Source organism: Polypterus senegalus, chromosome 12 (genome assembly GCF_016835505.1).
Source record: "Polypterus senegalus isolate Bchr_013 chromosome 12, ASM1683550v1, whole genome shotgun sequence".
Taxonomy (NCBI): Eukaryota; Metazoa; Chordata; class Cladistia; order Polypteriformes; family Polypteridae; genus Polypterus; species Polypterus senegalus.
In genome coordinates this window covers 64861585-64882080 of record NC_053165.1, presented here as the reverse complement: position 1 = coordinate 64882080, position 20496 = coordinate 64861585, and the positions used below count along the sequence as shown (strand labels likewise).

Here is a 20496-nt window from a genome sequence, read left to right as displayed (position 1 = left end):
CAAACATCTTGTAAACAGATATAATCCTGTTTCTATATTCAGAGTAGTCCTGTTTATTGTTATTATTTGTGCATCAATTCACAAGCAAAATGTTATGTTCCTACTTAACTTTTAAAATATAACATGAATAATATAAAATGCATTACATATATCTATTAAATATTAACTGATTTTTACGTGTCCAGCACCATCAATTAAAGGAACACTAGGCCAACCTGTGGGTTGTGTTTTATATATATATATATATATATATATATATATATATATATATATATATATATATATATATATATATATATATATATATATATATATATATATATATATAAAATACAAGGTTACAACCAACCCTAAACATATCGAAGACATGCATATATGCACACCTGTATACTCAAATAGAACAAAATTTTAGATCACTAATCAGCCTCACCCTCATGTTTTGGAATGTCACAAGAAATCTATACAAATGTTTGTGGAATGTTCTATAAGCTACACAGATGGTGACTCCATTAAGACATAAGACTGAATCTGTGTAACAGCACTCTTAAGTTGTAAGTTAAGACTGTGCCACCTTTATATTATAAATGGTGCTGTAAAATCTTAAAATACTAATACAAGAATATTTCAACATGAGTATATTAAAAGCATTTTAAAAAGGGAGAAAGAAAAGAATGTACAATACTGCAGTGTACAACAAATTACATAAGAAGTAAATCTCTTAATAAGTGTGGTCATTACGGAAATGCTGACCAAAACTCCTAGCCCAGACGACTGCCCAGACTCTCCTAGAATAATGTGCAGTATACAAAGATGCAGGCTAAAGTCAATGATGTTATGAAAATAAAAAAAACATGATCAAAATAACTGTAACTCTTAAGTGTTTATCTCACACCAAAAAAAAAAAACAGAACTACAAAAACCTGATAATAGATTTTCATAATTATTACTTAATCAAGAGTATGCTTTACTAACAAAATTAGCCTTTATGCTGAATTTGATTTTTAAGACCACTAAAGTATAACTGATAGAGACAAGTACATTATTACAAAGGTTGATGGCCTAGGTCTAAAATATTGAGAAAAATAATTAATAAATAATTTAATTTATAATAATAATTTAATTAATAAATAATTTATTTGGACCAAAAATTCAGGACTCATCTGCTTCATGGACAGTCCTATGGCTAAGAAAATGCCAGTGAATTGTAAAATTAGGTATGAGCTATTTCTTTAAATGAAAGATATTACATTGATTAGTCTATGATGGACAATTAATAAGTTTGAGGTAAGAATCTGTGTTGTAGATTTTAATGGCTCTGTCTATCTCATGGTCTTGAGAAAAAATTCTTAGAAATTATATTGCTTGGAAATAAAGTTTAAGTTGAGTGAAAGGGTATGTTAATAACCAGTGGATATACTAGCCTAATCAAATTTGTTTCAGTATAAACTGGAAATAAAAAATAGTTCACGTCTTTGTTGTTGCAGGTAGTCCATCTCGTCACAGCATTTCCGAGTGGAGGATGCAAAGCATTGCAAGAGACTCAGATGACAGTTCTGATGAAGAGTTCTTCGATGCACATGGTAAATTTGAATTTGTTTTCCAAACAGATAGATGGCATATATTTATTTTTTAAATAAAATGAGGAGTAATTAAAAAAAAAATGTACCTGACATACTAAGAGAAATACAAGTAAAACAAACCAAGTTTTATTTTCAACATACACTCTGTGAACACTAATACATTTGTTAAAACATGCACAAAGCAGTTGAATTTCACACAGAGTATTTTGCCTTGCTTGTACAATATTATGTAGCTGATTTGACATCTTCATCATTAGCATAACACATCCCTTGGAGGTAAAAAGCACAACACAACTTTTGTACATTTTATGTTTCAATTCTAGTTATGTTAAAAGAGAATATAATATCAAAATGCACAGAACAATGACTGACTTGGAAATTTTTAACATTTAGAGCTTGGCTAAAAGTGAGGGGGTGAATAAAGTCTCTCTTTTAATTAAATATAACAAAGACTGTAGCGAATAAAGCAAGGTTATTTGGACCTGGTGAAATCTAGCTAAAGGTTGATAAAATTTTTGTTTCTACTTCACTTGTACAGTTTTCAAGTTGTTGGTAAGTGCAGATAACAAAATGTATTTTTGCACTGTTTATCCAGTGCAATTCTTGATTATTATATGGCTTTCTTCTTGGACTTCACAGTATAATACAGCTTTCAGGATGTATGGTGAAATACATACATTAATAATCAAAAGCAGTATAGCAGACTTAAAACTGTTTAAGAAGAATACTAATTGGCTGGCCCCATTCTATCTTAAACTATAATGGCACTGGAGGAAAAAAAAGACTTAAGGATTTGTCTTCACATCAGCATTTGACTACTGTCTTATCAGAATCCAAAGATGTTCCTTATAATATAATTGTCTCATTTCTTGACTTATTTAGTTAATAAGCTGTATATATAACATTTTAAACCACTGCTAATAAGGCTTTCTGTTTTTTTGTTTCTTCAAGTCTAAAATTTTTAAATTTGGGTTCTGTTCTCTATATTTATTATGTGTTAAACACTTAATAAAGTAAGATTATTGATTTCATCTGTAAAAAGTTGACACATACCTGCACATATTTGTTTTTGGTTTTCTTAGAGGATTTTTCAGACAATGAAGAGATATTTCCTCAAGAAATTACAAAATGGAATTCAAATGATCTCATGGACAAAATTGAGGGAACAGAACAGGACGATGTCCCAGGTAAATTATTTTACTATTCTTTTAATAAAAATTTGCTTTTAAAAATTTCTTACTTTGCCTGATTTTAGAATATGACATCAAGATCTTGGTAAAATATGGAATTTGGGCACCTCAACCTCAGTATTATGTATAGTAAAACAGTTACCTGGTATACATTTCTGATTGCTTTTTATATACTGTTATAAACTATTAAGACATTTTTATAGTTGCTTCTCCTGAATATTAGTGAAAACAGTTAAAAACATCAAAAATACCTTTATTTTTCCTTTTTCTCATTTTCAGGTGATCTCTATCATGAAACAGCTGCTGACTATCCTGTAACTTCCAATGTGGAAACCCTAAGCATTATTGAGGTATAAATATGAATGAAATAATGGTGATCCATGTGTATATATAGAATATGATGTCTCTTCATTAAATAATGTAATGTAAAAGTGATATTCATAATAATTTTACAAGCCTTTACATAGATTTTTTGAAATATTTAGCTTTATAAGTTACTTCATGCCAAAAGTATTGTACTTGTTAAATACTTTCTGTATTCTTTGATTTAATTTTGATTAAAATCACCTGGTTTGTAATTTCTCTGTTCTTCTGTGGACATGGGGAAAAGCCATGTTGTAAAGGGTAGCTCACCTTAAAATTAATCGAATTACAGACTATAAGAAGTGTTTCTTACCATGAAATCTTTTGAGATGGGTCAATATCATATTCACTCTTTTCATTTCTAGGAGATTGTTTGGCCATAAACCCCTCACTATACCGTATAGTACTAATGTCAAAGACTTTCCCACCTCTGACGGCACATATTTCAGAAGCTGCTTCTCATACCTCCCCCATTAAAAATCATACTACTGCCTCTATAGATATAGAATATATTTGTTTAATGTAACATTTATAAAATTGCCCAATATACTGTCTAAAATATTAGTTTAAGAAGACTTGAGTTTTTTAAGATATTTGTCATTTCATTACTTTGTATTCACATTATACATTCACTGTTATGTTTCATCTTTTCAGACCTCGGGATTAATAAGGTTTATTTTATTTAATCTAATCTGGTGTCAGCACTGCACTGTATGTATTTTTCAGTGTATTTAAATAATTTCGTTAAGACAGTTTTTAAAAACGTGTGTCTTTGAAAATGTTTAACTAAAAGGAAGTTTAATGGATATGATTGAATGATCTTTTTTGGCCCCATCCCTCATTCACAAGTAACATAGCTAGATTTTTTTAAAGGAAGTATTTCTTCACCCTACTTTATAGTGGGATATTTTTCTTTTTTCTTCAAAGATTCTGTTTTGAGTAGAAAGTATTTTATAATTGAAAAAAAATACAACATGAAAACTATCATCTCGGTGAAATGTTTATTTGTGGGAGAGACAAGTGCCATTTATTAATTTATTCTAGTCGATGGTACTTAAAAATATTTTTTTCTTATCCACAGAAATATAATTAAAATTAGTTTTATGTGTGCTTCATTTTTCTCTTCATCTGTGCTAATATCTAGATGCAAAGGGCTCTTAACAGCCCAAAATGTAGAGCAGCAACATCTGATTCAGTGATGAGGGTTTCAGAAGTAAGTAAATGGCTTTGATTTGCCCATAACATAGCATGTATGATTGTTGCTAGTAGATTATAGTAGCGAAAATAACATAGCCTTGTAATAATATGAAAAAATTAGTGATTTTAATAACCCACCTAATAACCAACTGAAGCAGACTTTGTGTACTCTTAGTTTGAATTAGATATTAGTATATAGTATATCATGATTAGTTTTACTGCTGTGCTTCTTAAACATATTAACATTTGTTAATGTTTAACATTATTTTATTGCTTAAAAAAGTGTTTTTATACCTTTGATGTGATTTTTCTAAATGTTCTCAAAATTGACATTTAAAACATTGTTTATCTTTTTATCTGTTTTGCTTCTGCTGTGAGATCATATCTTCAGTTATTTTATTACTTTTGACTCTTGACCTTGTTTGGAGATTTGCTGCAAGCTATAGTTACTTTCAGCCTTATTCTTGTCCAGTTTACTGCTTTGTAATTCTAACAGTTTGAATTAAAATCACGGTTAATACAGCCTTCTAATTCAGTGAGCTGTGGAGTTGCTATCATTTGATGAGACATTAAAACTTTGAATTCCTCTTTTGCTGACATGTCCTGTAGTTTAGTGTTTAGTCTAGACTAGGTACTGCCCTTGTGCTGCTGGATCTCTGCGCAGCATTTAATACTTTTTCTTTTAAACCAAATTCTGCAGACTGCTTTACATGGACTGCATGCACTTCTCCTGTTCAACTGAAAGCAGTGATACCTGATAATAAGCATAAACATTATGCATGACCTTGTTTACCTGTTACAATCTTCTTATAGTATTTTTGTTGTCCATTCATTCTGCTGGTCCTCCATGGAGATTGAAGATTGCAGCCCTTATGTTAGGTCTTTAGATTACATTTTACTAAACAAAAAAATCCTTAGCTTTCCAAACTTGTGATTTTACTTTCTTAGATTTTCTTCATTACTCTGTCCAATTATGTACTTATTTGTTTTGGTAGTTTCTGTTAAAAATTGTATTCTTTTTAATGCTCATGATGTGTTTGTAATGATTTTCTTTGTTATGTGTCTTTGAGTATTTTGAAAGATACAAGCAAAAGTGTATTATTAATATATGACATCTGGGTGACCACTCAGGTCCATATGATTTATAATTGCCCCCTTCCTTATGTATAGCATTTGTTAAATGGCTAATATAGAATATATTTTTCATGAATTCACAGAAAAACATGATGGTTTCAAGACTATGTACTGTTGCTATTAGAGATGATATTGCAACATTCCAGATCATCTTCAGAATTAGTAGCAGATGTTTTGTGCTCAAAGGTATTTAGTTGTACATCTTGACCTTTTCAGTGAATTTTGCTTCATATGGAAAACTGAAAATTCTTTTATTGCTACATTTTATACAGTATATAGAGTTGAAAGAAATCTCTACAGCGAACAGGGACTTAAAATTGTCCCACTCTCTGCTTTTTAGCAGTTAAAAGAAGGAGCATGGACTAAAAGGGTTTATTTATTCTTTGTGACATGCTTTAAACAATGGCTGGAACGTCTAAATAGAATCATGCCCGACTGATATACTTTGTCCATTGCAATTTCCATATAATAATTACACAATTACACTTTGCATACAAATAGGGATAAACCACTATGTTTCAGTGGGAAAAGCAGAAACATTGAAAGCTTCAGTCAGCAAAAGTCATCCAGCTTGTGATAAAAAAAAAAAAATACAAGTATATAACAAGAATAAATATTAAGACTTCAGTTTATTTTTATCTTAAAATCAATCTCTCTATTATATTAAAAAAAAAATCTTGCGACGAGACAAGACTTTTTCAGAGAGACAAGATGAGACATTTTCAGAGAGATAATTTCAAGTCCCGTGAAATGAGACTTTGTACCAAGGGATGAATTGAAAACATAACAGGTCCAAGAGGAGGGCGGAAATAAAAGACAAACAGTAGAAGAATAAAAGACAAAGAATAGAAGACAAAATAGAACATCATAAAGAGGTTCAAAAACGTTGGCACGATACTCATGACAGAGCAAGTTAGAGATTATGAAAGTCTCAAAAAACTGATACTAAAGATCGCATTAGCGCTAACAAACAGAAATTATTACTCGGTGAAATAACGAAACAGTGAAAAGAGATTGAATATATTGTTCGAATTTAAACTTTAAGTTGGAGGGTTGTAGATCGTTTAATTCATGTTGTCATCGGTCTAAAGTAATGTTTCTTCCCAATGAAGAGGCGTATGCACAAGAAATAAAAGATTTGTTATTTGGTGAAAGTGAAATCCACAAGCACTACAGTCAAAATATCCGAATCTACAATAATCTGTTCGCGTTCGCATCATTCAATGCTTAAAATGTAGATTTACACGATTCAGGACCATACGCTATGAGAATCTGTGGTCCTGCAACAATTAAAGCTACTACAAGTTTAATTTCAAAGAAACCACAATTCGGGTCAGGTTTATATTTATGATCACAGAGAAGCAATGCAACATAGAATCGAAAGAGTTAAATGATCGGATGCATTAGAAATTCTACAACCAATAATGGATACAAATCCATATGTCCAAAAGTATCGCACTTCACATGAAATTTATCTAAAAAACACGGACAAAGAAGTTTTCTTGGATTTCTATTTGAATCCGAAAGATCACACTTTCATATATAATAAACCAACATGTGACAAATTGTCAGTGATAATAGTTTTGAAAGATGGAGATATCAAAGACAGAGCTGATATTCATGTTTATGCAAAAGCACAGCACGATTCGTCGCAAGCGGCAGATCTGGGAAATGACTAGCCCATAGGGCCTGCACGGGGGTTGGCGAGCAAAACAAGCAGGGGGCAGAGGGCCCTAGTTATCAAAATTATTTGCAAGTATGGTTAAAAATACTGTACAAAACAACTTGCAAGTATGTACCTGAGATTGTTCCTGTATGTGTGGCGAGTTGTTTTGTGAACTAGATTTGCAAAGTTACTAAAAGTGGCTGTAAATTTTTTTTTATTCCAAAAGTCTGTCTGATTGATTTATGCCAATGATTTCTTTCCACCTTGAAGTCCCATTCTAAACAGGGAAAGGATGGCTTGATGAAAATAGTAATAATGTGTTGTGTTACATTAGGACATAAAGAAGAATGCAAAAAACAGTAAGAGGAAATCATTAAATACACATACAGCTTTTATAAAAAAAAAAAAAGTAATGAGCTACCTTATCAGTAATTCGTATGCCAACTTTGTATAATTCCTAGGAACCAAAACCAAGCTCTATACACACCGATTGAGACTTCTGTGTAAAAAAAAAAAAAAAGTTTCTCTCTTAGTTTAGGTGAAAGAACGCCAAGCCTTTTTATTAAAAATAATAAAAAGTACCACCGGGGGATTTACACAGTATGAACGCACAATTCCCATTTTGTAAATGTCATAGAATGCTTTTTATGACACATCCCAAATTGGTCCCAAGACATGTCCCATATGTAGTCACCTCAAGCAAAACAGCACACTACATATTCCATATCCGTAAAAAGCGGGTGTGTATATAGGCTTACAGGGTGTGTCTGAAAGAAGAACAGTTAAATAACCTGATCAAATAAACATGATAACATGAAGTTTTCCCCAGTTAGCTAGATCAAAATGTTAAGAATGAGTCATAAATTGCAATCGGAATTGCTTCTACTTTGATTGTTTTTTAGTACATGTAAGTTGTAGGAAAACACATGCATCACTTCACAATTGCCATTCACACCTAATGTTTTTGAAACATCATTTCCTTTTGCTTTCAAAGTTTGGAAAAAAGTGAAGAGGAATTGAAGGAGCAAATAGTGAAATGGAAAGCTAGTTTGGAACTGAAAAGCCTAATGATAGTCGTAGGAAAGACCAAGATGGTGATTGGGACTGAGTGGTGTATGTGAAGTAAAAGTGTTGGAAGAAACTTAATCCAGTGCACAGTTTGTCAAAAGTGGGTGCATAAATGATGTAGTGGTGTGAAGGGTGGTCAACAGGAGGCAAGTGAGACTTCTGTTGAATGTCTGTAGAAAGTGAGTGAGGAAGTTGTAGAATGCTGATGTAGTAAATTAAATTGTAAATATTGGCAATGGAGCTGTTTTTGAGAAAGTAGGAAAGTTCTGATGCTTAGGTGACGTTGGAATAAATTTTGGGAACTCTAATCTGCTTCATTATAACTTTTGCAGGAGCTATTGTGGTATTGAAGGGCACGGTTTATAAAAACTCTATGAAGAGTAGTATGCTCTGTGGAAGTGAAATATGGCAGATGAAAGCATAGCTTGAAGCAAAGCTGGACAGAACAATAATGAGAATGATCAGATTGATGTGTGGAGTACCACAAAATGAGAAGACATTCAGGTGTCACGCAATAAGGAGGAAGATTTGGTATGGAGAACATAGATGTTGCGGTGAGGGGAAACAGACTAAGGCATTTTGGACATGTTTAACAAAAGTGATGAGGTACACCAAGATGCTGGTGGAGCAGGAGAGAGGTCCAGTGGGAGGCCGAAGAAGATGCGATTGTAGGTGGTATCGGGTGATATAAAAACAGTAGCTCTTGCCCCCAAAGGATGATGCTAACCTGGGTAATCCTGAAAAATGACTGTTAAACTAGTGATGATGATAACCTAACAACAGTTTTCATTTGCAGTGGATCACTTTTAAGTGTGTATTTTTAAGATGCCATTACACACTGATTATTAATATAAGCAAACAAAGATTAAATAAAGAGCTTGTTGCTTTATTTGGGATAAAATCATTTTTCCAGGAAAATTGCAAAAATGATTAAAGAATTGGCATTTTTACATACGGATATAATGTAAAAATACTATATGCAATGTAATTTATATGAATATATAGGCTATATAATATACGTAAATAGATTTTTTTTATTTCTTTATTTCTTTCCCTTAATAGGACAGTTCATCTTCTCAGCTACAGCCTTGCAAGATACATGTACTTATCTTGGTCTTGCATGGAGGGAATATTCTGGACACAGGTAGTGGTGACCAGAACAGCAAGCAGGGGGACATGAATACAATAACATCTGCCTTTGATACTGTTATGCAGGTGCACTATCCTGCAGCACTGAACCGCATTGCAATCCGTTTGGTACCCTGCCCTGCCATCTGCTCAGAGGTTTTTTCCCTTGTGTCCAAGTGAGTCACTGTCCTATTCAAACACAGTCATTTTATAAATAGATCTCATTTAAGTTATTGATCATTAATAATTAGGATGTAAGTCAAGTGTAATTCAAGACTGGAGATGAATGTACTATAGTTAAACTTTTTGTTTTTGTATTTGCAGTACAAATTAAATGAAAGAAATCAAAACATTTTACTTGTATATACGTCTCAGATGTGGTTTACTAATCAGTTTCCCTTTGGCTGCAATTGCAAATTCAGGCTTTTATTTAGACATTTTTGACACTGTATTTATTAGGAAAAAAATCAAAAGATACATTCAAAATTTATATTGACACGTTGTTTTTAGAAATCATGCTGTTGTCCCCTGAGCTGTGGATTTGTCTTTTGTTGTAGTTTTCATGTTTTATTCATTTGTTTTCTCTTCAGTTTGAGTCCCTACAGTTATGATGAAGGTTGTCTATCCAACAGCCAAGATCACATACCTCTAGCTGCTCTCCCCTTGTTGGCGACTTCATCTCCTCAATACCAGGAGGCAATCGCAACTGTTATCCTCCGAGCCAACCAAGTTTACAATGATTTTATTAAGTCACTGAGAGGTGCTTCATTTAATGGCCAGGTAAGTGAGAAGGACATTCGTCTGCTCCACTAAGATGTGTTTGCATTGCCATTTCTTGTAAAAAAGCAAAGTTGTCTATTTTGAACTTTATTTTAGACAGCTGTGGTTAAAAATATCTAGATTATCACTCTTAAACCCTGTCACCGTGTAATGTTCTAGATCATTAAGAAATATGTTATCAGTCCTGAAATTTTAAACTAATCTTGCCTACTAAAATTAAAAGAATGTTACATAGGCTGGAAAAAAAAGTGAATCTAGGTATATATTAGTTATACATTTTAAGTTTTCTAAAGACAAAACTCATGGTACTTTCCAATATAAATTCAGTAAGTAAATGAATAAATTTAAAAAAAAAAAAAAGAAAATTGGAAAACAGTTTATCAACTGGCATATCAGCAGTCAGTTTTTTGTCCTCTGTTGTCCCAATAAACAACAAAAGAAAAAAGTATAAATTAAAACCCCTACATTGGAGTGAATTGTTATAAAATATTCCCAGATGCTAAACCTAATCCTGTTTCATCTTCATTTAAGTCCTAATGCTTTTTTTTCCATCAAAGGCTAAATATGAAACTGTGTATTCATCTAGCATGAAAAGTTCTATTAAGCAAGTGTTTGAAATCAAACATTCTAATCAAAAAATGTCATTCAAGTCTAAGTTTAAAGGCACCTTTAATGTACTTTTAGATTGGTGGTTTTAAAGCCATGAAAGAACAATCACAAAAATGGCAGTTATTTCTCATTATGTTTAATGAGAATGGAAACTAGCTTTTGTTTGCTGTGATGAATGCCTAAAGGTTTAGTATAGAACAATAGCAAATCAGGGATTTAATGTTCAGGAATGAAACAGAACAGGATCATGAGCAAAATAATACTTTCTGGAAAAGTCTTTAGTTGTTAGTACACCTATTAACCAAAAAGCAGAGCAATGCACTAAAAAAATCTGTCATTTTATAAATGACAATACAAACTAAAAATGATAAAAATACTGATCAAGTTAGTGATGTGCAAAGCACAAAATACAGGGGTATTATGCCATATAGAAATATGGGGTAATCAGTGTTACAGACATCATTTATAAGGACAAAGAAGAGCTGTCTCCTGCTCCCTTTACTGAAATAGATAGTTGCATCATGCTAGTCATTTTAGCTGTTTGCAGTAATTCAGTTTTGTTATTTTATTTATTGTTTTGTAAACATCACAGTATTTAAGAATATAATATTGTATCATAATATTGAGCATTGTCTTATTTAATTATACTGATATTGTTTAATTTAGACTTATATTGTTATTGATATATATACTGCATTGTTGTTATTTATTTTTATGGATATTTTATTTTTTCTGAATCATTGTTGATTGATGCTTTTTCATACAAAACTAAAACAACCTAATTTGTAGGCATACTTTGTTATAAAATATTAAACACCTGAAATATTTTTGTTCCTGATTTTTTTTTTTTCTGCTGGTCCATCTGTTTCTGGGAGAGGAGCTGCTTATCAGCCAATAATATTGGTTATTGTAATTCACAGACTTTTGTTTTTAGCTGAATCAATATTGGTGGCAACAGGTCAGTCAGTCCAAGTGTTGACATACCCCGGAGGTCCTTGTATGTATTACACACTGCTAATTTCACCGTATTTACAATAAATTAACATGACCATATGGCACCAAAGAGTGGCAACATGCTGCATAGTAATTAGTATATGCAAGTTGGAATATCATTGTATGAATGACAATAAGGGTCCTACAATATCAATGAATTGAATCGTGACCCTGTAGTTAGGATATAGCAGGTTGAATAATGGATGGATGGATAGATGAATCATTTGTTTCTTTTCGGTATAAATAATTTTTCAACCAAGATCGTGACTGCTGTATTAACTATTATGTGTCACTATTAATTAAATTGTTATGGAGTTGGGGAGGACCTGACAATACCTGATGGTGCATTTGTACAAAAGGTTGGAATGGAACGTCCAGTACTGAGTTTTTGTAGAAAGAAGGATCACCTGTAGTTTTTGAGGAAGTTTGGGTCATTTTGAGTGTGCAAGTCTCCTTAACAAATACAGTGCTATAGAATTACTACAGGTGATTCCACCATACTGAGTAAACTGATAAGGAAGTCTGGCCATGTCATGAAAAGCAACATTTCAGAGAAGGTCCTTTAGTAAACTACCATTCATCATGGAAAACATTACTGACCATTTGCCTGACATTTTGACTAAACAGAGAAGCAACTCCAATATGTTGACCCAAGTGCACAATTAATAAATAGTGACACTTATGTGAAATAATTTCAGGCAGCAGCTATTATATTCAAGATTTAATCCCCTTTTAGCTGTATTGGTACTGATCTTTTACTTTCTGAAGGGTGTTAAATTGTTGCATGCTGTTTATGTTTATTTGCACTGTACTTTTAAGGTCATAGTGTTCTGCATTGTATGACTATTGCTGTACATTTTGCAACTTTCTTTGGGATATCTATCTGTCTATCTATCTATCTAAGTCAAATTAAAGGAGGAAACCAACTCTTCTGTAAACAGTGGTATTTAAAGCAAGTTAGACAGAGTATGTGTTTGTGTCTACAGTATATGCAGTTCAGAGGGACAACAGGCAAAACCTAGGTTTTAATTATCTCTGAATAAGACTTTTTAATATGTGGCAACCCTGTTTATATCACCTGTTGATATGATAAGATCACATAACCTGCTGACTTTCTTATGTGACTGGGCCACAATTGTATGTAGAAAAGAAAAATAAAAACATTAGGGTAATAGTGACCCTGCGATCAGAAACAGAAAGACAATGTAAGGAGCACACATGTGCTTAAAAACTTATGTAGAGTAACACAGATTTGCTATGTTAATTCTGCTAACAGCTATTTGCAGTAGGTTTATATGTACACAAAATAATAATATCTTACCACTTAATTAAATTAAACATAGTTCCATTTCTGTCGGTGAAAAACAAATTTTATTTTAATTGTATAGCTTCTAGGATTATGTATTAAATTATTATTTTTCTAACATTACTCTATTCACACTGTTTAATGTTTTATCAAATTTCTTCAGAGGTGAGCAAAGAATGATTTATTTTGAGTGCTTTCTTCCAAAGTACATCATTTTAAATACATAAACAGTAATTGATTTATTAGATGTTATAAACTTTTGGAGCTTTTTTCTTATGTTTTTGTAGTAAAGGTGCAGAAGTTACAGATCAAAAAACATTATGAACAAATTATCACAGAACAATGGAGATGCTCGTTAATTACTTGTAAGCATCCTCATTGGTGGAATATCATTTGATTTTAAATAACAAATTTGCCGTGTATTCTTATGAACATACTTAATTTGTACAATAAGGAAAGCAAATACTTATAGATATTATTTGGACTTCATACAATAATTCATGAACTGTTTAGTCTTTATAATTCTTTATGCACGGTTTTCAGGATATGTTCCATCCCCCCACAAAAGCAACCTGGATTAATCTAGTGTGATAATGGATGGTTGATTACAATTCAGTACCAAAGGACTATTTATATTTTAAAGTTATCATAACATTCTGTTAATGCTTAAATGATATTTTATTGCTTACATATTGCTACCTGAGCCATCACTTTATTTCTTATAATTGGATTCAAGAACATTGCATGCTTATAGGCTATCTCTGCACAGCTTCCACAACCATAAATAGGAGATAGTGTCATCAGCTTATTGCAGATTTATTCAAATTGTACACACTTTCCACATGAATTTAAATGAATAAAAAAAAACTGTACAGAGATGGGAAAGTATGAATGTTTGTGAAAATCACAGTGCCATTTACTTGTGCCCCTCCCCCTGCAGTCTCCCTTGAAGCACCTCCCCTTCTATTATGAGTTCAATAATTTTGAGGGGAACCATAACTTTGACCACCATCCAGCGCTGATTTTGATTGACAGCTAATCAAAAAGTACCCATCAACTAGTCTACAGTAAGAAATGTTTTGTCATTTACTTCCCTAAAATATATCTTGGAGTGCAGCCTACTTTGATAAAATGTCTTGGATGCATCCACAGTTTCATAAATAAATTCACAAATGAAGTATTTTAATTTAGCATCAACAAAACACAATATTATGTAAATATAAATGGCATATTTGCAGTCTGTGAAAAGTGAAAACATTTTGCTTATACAGTATTGTTTATTTATTCATGTATTTTTATGCTCCTCACTCAGATGTGAACTAATGTGCTCCAAATGCAGTAGAATTTATCTTCAAGTTATAATACATGAAAGCACAGTTGTAGAATTTTTGTAAAATATCCCTCTCATTGGTTTTTGGTTTTGCAGGTCTGTTTAATTGGTGACTGTGTTGGTGGAATTTTGGGATTTGACGCCTTATGCTACAGCAGTCACCCAGTTTCTGAAAGCCAAAACAGTAGCAGGAGAGGCAGTGTTGCAAGTGCTCAGGTAAGTGCATGCCAGCTTGAGCAATTTAGTGTAGTTTGTTTTTTTAATCTTACTTGTCCAGTGCTAGGACTTTTATATTATCTATTACCATATTACATTATATAATGCATTTACTTTCTTTACTATATTAACCATAAATGTGCACACCCAGTAGCAGGACAAAAAGTAATACAGGAATTGGGTGTAACAAAATACATAATTTTCCAAATCTCTCAAACTCCCGAGTGAGCCCTTTTCCTCCAGTGCGTGTGTGAGGTGAACTAAAAAAATAGAGTGAATGAGAATGAAATGACAACAGTGAAGGATAATATTCAATTGGAAAACAAAAATACTAATTAATAAAAGCATACATTATTTTTCCAAGTTATTCTTTATTTTTAAACCTTTAATATAAGATGGACAGATGCTTAAAGTATTGATAGCTGCATTGTGAATTTTAGCTAAGAATGGATATACAAGCATCATAGAACCTCTTGTTTGTACCAGAAGTAATGTTAGTAGCAATTTTACCCAGAAGAAATACATTTTTCAAAAAGACTTTAATGATAAATTGAAAGTCTTTGATATAAATTTAAAATGTGGCTTATTTTTGTTTAAAAAATAATCTAATGTCCTTTGTCATGTGACAGATTAAGGGTATTGCTCGCACCCTTGTACCCTCAGACACCACGTCAGACACCAGATAAAAGTCTAATTATTATTTATTATTATAATAATGTGCACAAAGCACGCTCCTTTCCACAATTCTCAATAAACAAACAATACTCAAATAACCAATAACCAAATCCTCCAATCTCCCAGACGCTTAGCCACCCTGCCTCCCAACTCAGCTCCCCGTCTGGGAGCTCCCACAGTCCTTTTATACTCCCTGACCTGGAGGTGTTCCTGCCCAACAGTTCACAAGTCCTTATTCCTTCCGGGTCAGGGTAAATAGTCCTTTTCTTCAACCCGGGAGCACGTTGTTTCTTCCTGTCACGTGACCGTGACGCACTCCCGGGTCATAGGGCACATAAGAGCCTACGAGCCCCCTTACAGCGACGCCTGGTGGCCCCCAAGGTATCCAGCAGGGCTGTGTACAAACACTACATAGTCCATGATGCCCTGCTGGAACTTGGGGCATGATCATGCTGTCGGGAGAGCTCCTCCTGGCAGCCTGGGGGTGAGGGCCGGAGTAAAATGCCGGCAATCCACCACAGCCATCTGGGATTAGAAGTACTTAAAATTAGGACTTGATGACTGGTAATTATGTCCTGATATGAAGACTCATAAAACAGAAAAAAAAATTAGCTTCTTTTTTACATGACTCTAAGATTCACTTTTTAAATTGTGATTACTGTTTGCATAATCAAGCTTATTGAAAGTAAATTGGGAATTCATGAAAAAGTAATAGTGTCATGATCTTTTTAAATATAGTTTATGTCTTTGCTATTTATTTTTTGTTTGTAATTTATTTATTGTGTGCATTTCATTTAAATTCTAACCACACCAATTTGAATTTATTCTGTATATTTGACGTTTTATTTGCTTGGTTACAGGAGGTGATATTTTTGTTTACTATTGCACCAAGCAACTCCTATCACATGATCTACAGTGTGTTCTACACACCTGCAAAACGTGGTAGTAAGATGTTAATAGTATCCAGTTATTAGGGAAAAATAAAAACAACTCATGCTCCTTTCATTTATTTTGAAACTTTGATTTTTTTGGCTATTGAAACTTTTGTTTTATTTTTTGGCCACAATTTCTGCCTCTCATTGTGGACATGATGTTTATTCTGTTTTTTTTTTCCGTTTTCTCCTTAGATTTATTTTTTGACTTATTTGTCTTTTCCTGCGATCCCCTGTCCTTTTTTAACAACAAGTCCCTATTTGCTGTCTCTGCTGTGAAATAAGCATTAAAATATTATTGTACTGTCAAGAGGTAGAAAAGTGGCAGGCCACAAGGGTGGAGAATGACCGGTCAAAAGATTAAATGTAAGTCAGTAACATTACAACTCAAAACCCATCCATTATTCCTATCCTTCTTCAAAATCAGAACATTAGGCAAAGCTGTACTTAGTAACACAATCACTATTTTGATTGCCAGAAAACCTGCATTATACAATACTTTGCTCAAGGTTTCCATATTTTGGTGAAGTTATATAATGTACCAAGTCGCTGCATCATAACAACAGTTCACCAAAATGCTGGTGCTCATGGAAAAACAAAATAGTGTTGCAGAATAAATCAAAATGGTAAAATAATAAAATTAACAAGACTAAAACAAAATTATAAATGGAAAACAAAGATGCACAAGGATTCTCTGTAATTTGAAACCTAAGAAAAAATAAGTGACATCAGAGAAAAAGTATAAATCTCAAAATAAAATTGTACAACCCCAGAATCATAACACTGTTAAAATGAGAAAGAGGTACAATACATTTTCTTTATTGTGAATGAGAGTAAAACATTTTCATTGTGTGTTTTTTTTAATTATTCTAGGTGAAATTAGAATAGTGTGGACCTTTCATCAGATTAGGAAGAACTGAGTTGAGAAGTGGTGAATGTACAACTAATAAAATTAAAAGTGGGGAACATGTTAATAGCAAAGAGAGATAGTAGTGAAGCATAAACTACATTTAACACCATTAAAAACTGGAATAGTTGAAATTTAGTGTAGAAGTCAAAGGAGCAAAACTATTGAATACCTAATATGTGAACACGTAGTAATTAAAATATTCAAATTAATATTTAAAGACATGCAAAGGGAATTGACAGAGAAATACACTGTTTTATCCCAGTTAATGTTGTTGTTCTGATATGGTGGGGATGTGCAGAGGTTGTATGAGGACCAGGAAGTGGATGAGAGAGGCACATCTAGTAAGAACTCTTAACAGAAAAGATTTCTAGCTTAACAAAACCAAAAGGAGAAATTAGTTTAAAAAAAAAAAAAAAAGTCAGAAGACAAAGTGAGGTCCTTTTTAATTTTGCTTCTTTTTTGTATTTTGTTTTCTTTTGATTTTTAGTTTCATTATTTTGTGTTTTTGGATTTTTTTGATGTTTTGAAATCTTGGGTTTTTGATTTTTGTATGTTGGATGTATTTCCTCATCAGAAAATGGAGTTTGGAGGCAAGTATTCCTATTTTAATTTGGTTATCTTGATAGCCCTAATGCAGATTTGTTTGCTGTATATTGAAATCTGAATTGGTAGCTGAAAATGTAGAACAAATTAAAGCATTACCTTTACAATAATCCTTAAACTGTGCTGTAACACCCCATAGTGTTACAACTCTTCAGTTTGGAAAGCAGTGGTTTATTTCAATCCTGAAATGCACAGTGAATTTTTGAAACTATATTACAATGAATACTCTTTCTTTTATCCTAGGATACAGACTTGCTGTCCCCTGGAATTATTGTAAATCACAGCTGCTGTCCGGGTAATTCAAACTTAGAAACTAGCAGGCACCTTAGTCGCAGCAACATTGATATACCACGAAGTGGACTAGAGGATCCAAAGAAGCAGCTTCCACGGAAGAGAAGTGACTCCTCCACTTATGAGATAGACACCATCAAGCATCACCAGGCATTTCTTTCTAGGTAAAGAAAACACTGACATTTAATGTACATTTTTAATATTTGTAAGCTGTATTTTAAGTGTAACATTTTGACAAAATACTAGATCCTTGGTTAATAGTTTCATCATCTTTTGCTCAGAATTTTTATATTTTTACAAATTAAGTAATTTTGAAAAATTACTTTTATTTCATTCTATACAGAATGAATGTCAGGAAGGTACCTACTTCTTTATTAAATATGAACATATTTTCTCCTGGAATAGTAGAGTTTGGAATAATAGATATAATTATAAGGCAAAGCAACCCTGTAAAGCTGAATCTGTTCAGAATTCAAATTTTATTGAGATGTGACTAGTTACAAGCAAAGTTTCAAAAAAGACAAAACATGCTAATGCAGTTCATATTTTTAGAAAATAATATTGATTGTTTCTGCTTGGAATCTTGCCTGTTAATATTTGCATGTGTACAGCTTACATTCCAGTGTTCTGAGGCACGATCCCGCATCCCGAAGGTCTAGTAGTTCCACAATGTTGGATGGAGGTGCACTTGGCAAATTTGACTTTGAAGTGTCTGACTTCTTTCTCTTTGGCTCACCACTGGGGCTGGTTCTTGCTTTGCGGAAAACTGTCATTCCAAATCTAGATGGTAAGACTATCATATCTTCAGACTAATATTATACTCTTCTATCAAATTAATGCTTACAGCATTATATGTGGTTAATGCTGGCAGATAACAGAATCACTGTTCTTTTAGCAGTGACATGCTTGAGATGTCTTTTAATTATTTTTGACATTTTAAGTAGCTGTGCATTGTAAAATCTGGGCACATAAGTAAGAGAACTGGTTCTCTGTTTTTATTTTGTGAAGTTGCACAAGTTATGCCACAGGTCTTCATTTAAGAGTGGAATGATATTACCAAAGTTATATTGTGAGAAGATTACTGTTAAGAGATATTTCCAGTGCTAAATCATTAATAAATACAACACAATGATGATTTAAAAAGCCCCCAAAAACTGATTTTTTTTTCTTTAGCTATGATACTAAAAAGCTGAAAAGTAGTTTATGAACACTGCTGTAATAGGCCATATGAAGTCTTACACACAAACATACACATATCACTTTACTTATGGGTTGGTCTTTTTACATTTTATCCTTAAATTCATTAGTTTTCTCATCTTCCTCTTTTTAGTTGCACAGTTGCGACCAGCCTGCCAACAAGTTTACAACCTCTTCCACCCTGCAGACCCCTCAGCCTGTCGTCTGGAGCCACTGCTTGAGAAAAAGTTCCATCTTGTGCCCCCTTTCAACGTGCCACGCTACCAGCGTTTCCCTCTTGGTGATGGCAATTCTGCACTGTTGGGTATGTCATGCTTTTGCCTTTAACGTACAGGGTCTACAGAAGAGAAAACACAGGATTGCTGCAATTTCTGTAGCTTGCCTTGTGAGGCTTAACACAAAGCCACATGTGTGCAATTTATATTTAAGGGTTTCTGGTGTTAAGGAACAAGTAATTAGTACATAAAAAGTAAATTTGTTATAATTTTTTAATGTGATGTTGACAAACCTTTTAAAACCGGATTAAATAAAATAATTCTTTTGTAAGGAACAAAAAAATGAACAGTGCTTAGAGTAAACTAATCACTATTAGCATAAATTTTGTTATAAAAATAACAATATTCAACTGTATTTTTTCTTTAGGTGTGGTGTAGTTTTTGCAATGACAAAGAATATGGATTCTGCATAAAAAAGAACTGCATAGTATGAAGCATTAGAAGTAACATTAGTTTATCAAATATACAATTATTGGATATTAGTTGTTACTTTGGTAAAGCATGTAAAAAATTAATCAAGATTGAATTTATTTTTTTTTTCCTAAAATAAACATTACATTTCTAATAGACACCTAAATAACCTATTTCCTGTCATTTGGCACAGGGGAGGATCTCAATAAGGCATACACCTTGAGTGTGGAGTGCAAACCTTACATAGCTCAAATGAGCTCAAATTTCATTGGAGCCGTTCTGAATCATGCACAAGACCTTTAGTAATTGTTGCTAGGATCTCACGGTTTTCCACGAACTTCCTATACACTGAAAAACAAACTGGCAGTAATAGGATTTTTTTTTTAGTGCCACATCACTTTTTTTTTTTTTTGCTGTATCGGGTACCCTGAGACTAACACACTATTGCACTTCACAAGAAATAAGCAAAACTCATTCAGAGCTTGGCGGCAAAAATAGTTATTTGTATTTGGACATTTGTTCTAATGCATATTTATTGTAAAGTGAAAATATTTCTGTAAAAGCTTTTTGTTCTATGATACACTTTTCCCTAAGGTACTTTACAAAGTCATAGTGAATAATTTACATACCTTTTTTTTTTAA

General features: G+C 32.7%; 1 protein-coding gene across 15 annotated transcripts in view; it reads left to right on the top strand.

Annotated features, from left to right (window-relative positions):
• LOC120540858 (membrane-associated phosphatidylinositol transfer protein 2) overlaps positions 1 to 20496 on the top strand; it is a 202459-nt gene that overhangs the window by 151612 nt on the left and 30351 nt on the right. For 9 of the 15 annotated variants that reach the window (XM_039771973.1, XM_039771963.1, XM_039771964.1 and 6 more), the window contains 10 exons: positions 1485 to 1580; positions 2663 to 2767; positions 3050 to 3120; positions 4278 to 4346; positions 9261 to 9502; positions 9917 to 10106; positions 14441 to 14560; positions 17924 to 18135; positions 18583 to 18758; positions 19302 to 19472. In XM_039771973.1, the coding sequence (XP_039627907.1) occupies positions 1485 to 1580; positions 2663 to 2767; positions 3050 to 3120; positions 4278 to 4346; positions 9261 to 9502; positions 9917 to 10106; positions 14441 to 14560; positions 17924 to 18135; positions 18583 to 18758; positions 19302 to 19472 (1452 nt within the window). Of the gene's footprint in view, positions 1 to 1484; positions 1581 to 2662; positions 2768 to 3049; positions 3121 to 4277; positions 4347 to 5547; positions 5651 to 9260; positions 9503 to 9916; positions 10107 to 13954; positions 14064 to 14440; positions 14561 to 17923; positions 18136 to 18582; positions 18759 to 19301; positions 19473 to 20496 lie in introns of those variants that run through there. The other 6 variants (XM_039771974.1, XM_039771969.1, XM_039771972.1 and 3 more) reach the window with 3 other exon arrangements.